This window comes from Centrocercus urophasianus, unplaced genomic scaffold, assembly GCF_019232065.1.
Source record: "Centrocercus urophasianus isolate 14NV4802_14NV808 unplaced genomic scaffold, USGS_Curo_1.0 seq_9, whole genome shotgun sequence".
NCBI lineage: Eukaryota > Metazoa > Chordata > Aves > Galliformes > Phasianidae > Centrocercus > Centrocercus urophasianus.
The window spans coordinates 22105545-22109779 of NW_024885532.1; the positions used below are offsets into that span (position 1 = coordinate 22105545).

At 49.2% G+C, this 4235-nt stretch overlaps 1 protein-coding gene across 1 annotated transcript in view; it reads left to right on the plus strand.

The window, feature by feature from the left end:
* The first annotated feature begins 138 nt into the window (after positions 1-138).
* The window catches only part of GPALPP1 (GPALPP motifs containing 1), a 14369-nt gene continuing 10272 nt past the window's right edge, over positions 139-4235 (plus strand). Inside the window, exons 1-2 of the mRNA XM_042839060.1 lie at positions 139-224; positions 3257-3401. Coding sequence (XP_042694994.1) covers positions 140-224; positions 3257-3401 — 230 coding nt within the window. The 5' untranslated portion in view covers position 139. The remainder of the gene's footprint in view (positions 225-3256; positions 3402-4235) is intronic.

The window sequence follows — 4235 nt, forward strand, 5'->3', positions numbered from 1 at the left end:
GCCCGCCGCGTGAGGAGCCGCACCGCCGGCCGGCCGCTACAAAACGCGTCACTTCCGGTTTCTATAGCTTCTTCTTCCGGGGTTAAATCCGCCCGACGGGCGCCGCTCTGACGTCACCGGCGCGCCCCCGCCCCTCGCCATGGCGCGCGAGCTGATCGGCCCCGCGCTGCCGCCCGGCTTCCCGCGCCGCGCCGAGGAGGACCCGGATGAAGAGCTGGGCCAGGGTGAGGCGCCGCGCTGAGGGGAGGGGGCGGCACCGCGCGGGGCGTGGGGAGGGCGCGGGCTGCGTGGGGCCGTCCTGCTGCGCCGTCCTGCTGTGCCGAACCATCGTAACATCTACCAGAAGGGCGAGTCAGAGCAGCACTGCGAGGATGGCCGCTCCGGGCAGCAGTGAAACGCGCATTTCAGTCAGACCCAGCTCTGCTTGCTACTTTGCTTCCTCTGTTGCTCTCCTTCATCCATTGCTCTTCCGTTGCTTTCACCAAGTGACTCTTCTTTCCCCCATCCCCAGCCTATAAACGCCCATTTCCTTCCCGAACCAGGCTCTTTATTTTGGTAGCAGTTCCAAGTACGAGCAGCTCTTTCAGAGCAGTGCTGGTTTTTGCTGTGTAATTTTTATGTCTGCTAAGTTCCTTGATCTGCCTGATTGTACAGCCCACACAAGCTTGCTCTTTGGCATGGCAGAGAGAACAGTGGGAAGGAATTGGAGTAGAAAGCACTGGTGTTTGTCAGCATGTCAGTGGGACCAGCCTCTTGCTCACACAGCACTGGTTTCCCTGTTCTTTCTGGCTCACAAAGCCATGACCCGTTTCTCGGCTTGCATCCGTTTGCTCCCTTTGCTCCATCCAACCCCTGCCTCTGTTCAGACCAAATGATGCTCTGCTTCGTTTGCTGGAGAAATAAGTTGTAGTGTTGGTTTTTTTTTTGTTTTGTTTTGTTTGTCTTCTTAATACTTTGTGTTAAGCTATTTTTTTTTCTCAGGCCACAAGTCCTTGAACCTTTATGGCTATTTATTATATCCATCTGTTGGTTCTCTCTTACCCTGAACTTTATAGGCTAGGCTGGGTTGTTTTCTTTTTTTGTTTGTCATAGAATCGTAAAATCATTTGACTTGGAAGGGGCCTTTAAAGGCCACCTAGTCCAACTCCCCTGCAATGAACAGGGACACCTACAGTTAGATCAGGTGCTCAGCCGTGCCTTGAATGTCTCCAGGAAGGGGGCAGCCTGTTCTAGTGCCCTACCACCCACATTGTAAAAAAACACTTTTTTTGTATCCAGTCTAAATCTCCCTTCTTTTAGTTTGAAACCATTTTCCCTTGTCCTGTCATAACAGACTCTGCTAAGGAGTCTGTCCCCTTCTTTCTTACAGCCCCCTTTAGATATTGGAAGGCTGTTCTCAGGTCATCTCAGAGCTTTCTCTTCTCCAGCCTGAACATCCCAGTTCCCTCAGCCTGTCCTCATAGGAGAAGCGTTCTATCTCTTAGATCACTTTTGTGGCCCTCTTCTGGAATCACTCCATTGGGTTCACAGCTTTCCTGTACTGAGGACTCCAAATCTGGATGCTGTACACCAGCTGAGGCCACACCAGCACAGAGCAGAGGGGAAGGATCACCTCCTTCACTCTGCTGGCTACAATGTGTTTGATGCAGCCCGAGATACAGTTGGCTTTCTGGGCTGTGATGGCATGTTGGTGGCTCGTGTCCAGCTTCCCATCCACCAGTACCCCCAGGTCCTTTTCAGCAGGGCTGTGCTCTACCCTTACATCCCCCACTGATATTGTGGTGCCACTACCCAGGTGCAAGACCTTGCACTTGGCTTTGTTGAACCTCATGAGGTTCTCCTGGACCCACTGCTCAAACCTGTCTAGGTCTCTTTGAATGTCATTCTGTCCTTCCAGCATGTCAACTACACCACACAGCTTGGTGTCACCTGGAAACTTGCTGAGAGTGCACTCAATCCCACTGTTGATGTCACTGATAATGATGTTAAAGAGCACTGGTCCCAGTACTGACCCCTAAGACACACCACTCATCACCGATCTCCATCCAGACACTGAGACATTGGCCAGCACTCTGGGTACAGACTTACCACCAGTTTGTCGTTCACTGAACAGTTTTGTTTGCTTTGTTAGTTGTTTTTTTTTGTTTGCTTGTTTGATTTGTTTTTCCTTCTTAGCAATGACATGTATTTGTACATCCTGGCTAAGGTCCATCCTGTGAAATCAGAAAACAATGTGGCTGATCCATCTGGGTACATCATAACTAGGGAACTCTCCTGGCTCCATGTCTTTTGATAAAGACAGATAAAAGCTTTGTAAAGCTCACCTGAAGGTCTCAATTTCTGCCTTGCTTTTTGTTAGCTAAGAATGGAGTATCAGTCTGCATCAGGCATTACTTTGTGCCATCAAAAAAAAAAATCTCAGTCAAAGATGTAATTTTCTGTTACCCTCCTTTTTGGTGGTTTTATTGCACCTCGTCTTTTCATTCAATCCTTGACTATTCATATAGTTAACAATGCCTTTTACCAAACAGCTTTTTGTCCTGTCAGTCTCAGCTTCAGTGCTTGAAATATGAAGAGGAGGAATGGTGTGTACATGGCAGAGTTGAATCACCAGTACGGTCACATCTCCTTGGTATCAGGTGGTTGTTGGTGCTGTACAGAACTGTGCTGGCCTGCCTTGGGTCTGGGAAGCCTCTGAGGGTACCTGTATCAAGCTTTTTGTCTGGAGGGCATTTGTTATGAGGGTCAGACCAATATACATGTACAGTATGCAAGCAAGAGCTGTGCATGCTGGTTACATACAGCGTTAGTGCCTGAACCTCCCCTTAACTGGGATGTCTCCGTCCTCCTCTTTACTCCAGAGAGCAAAGTGCTGGCTGGAGCATGAGAGCCTCATTCTCAGCCTTCTGACAGATGTCTAGGAGCCTGAGGCATCCCTTTTTTCAGCAGTGTGATGAGCTCTGTGCCTGCTGTTCACGCATCATCAAACTGGGAATAACCTCCAGGGAGGCAGGTGTTTGAGGAGTACCAAGACAGATAACACTCATTTGAAATCTGTGGATGCCCCATCCCTGGAGGCATTCAAGGCCAGGCTGGATGTGGCTCTGGGCAGCCTGGTCTGGTGGTTGGAGCCCTTTACGTAGCAGGAGGGTTGAAACTGGATGATCATTGTGGTCCTTTTCAACCCAGGCCATTCTATGATTCTATGATTCTCTGAAATGTTTAACAAATATCCCCTGTAACTTTGGGTGCTCAGTTGCAGGACCAGCATTGCCCCCGGACTACAGAAGCAGCAGCAGCTCAGAAGCTGCTGACAGTGACGACGATTCTGAATCTCTTCCTCTGCCTAGAGACACAGGTGGAGATTCTGGAGAGGATTCAGAAGGAGCTTCACAACCCAAGTGAGTCTGTTCTCAGGTTGTGTCTTTACGTTGTTGCAGAAGTGTGTCTGTATATAATGTGAGAATCAGTGTTACATAAACAAAAAGGTAAACTCTACTTAAAACTTGGTGATGTGCTTTCCATATTCGTAGAACGACAGAATCACATGATGGTTGGGTTGGAAGGGACCTTAAAGCCCATCCAGTTCCAACCCCTGCCCTGGGCAGTGCCGCCCAGCAGCTCAGGCTGCTCAGAGCTCTATCCAGCCTGGCCTTGAGCACCTCCAGGGATGGGGCACCCACAGCTTCGCTGGGCAGCTGTGCCACTGCCTCACCACCCCTTGAGCAAAATATCTCCTAATGTTTAATCTAAATCTGCTCTCATTCTTGCAGAATGTTGTGCTGTCTTTGTGTGTTAGGGTAAATATTACTCACTTTTCTCCTGTTGTCTTACTCAACAGCTTTTCAGTTTGAACTAAACTGTGAAAGATAGTCAAAATGCAGACAACTGTACACAATTGCAGAAAGAACTGTGCTGAATTTAAAACTACTTTGTAAATGGAAATATTATTTTAACATCATAGAATCACAGAATCACAGAATGGCCAGGGTTGGAAGGGACCTCAAGGATCATGAATCTCCAACCCCCCTGCCACATGCAGGGCCACCAACCTCCACGTTTAATGCTAAACCAGGCTGCCCAGGGCCCCATCCAACCTGGCCTTGAACACCTCCAAGGACGGGGCATCCACAACCTCTCTGGGCAGCCTGTGCCAGCACCTCACCACCCTCACAGTAAAGAAATGTACAGCATCTTAGACCTGGGCAATAGTCAGAATTAAGCAAGAGAAAGAT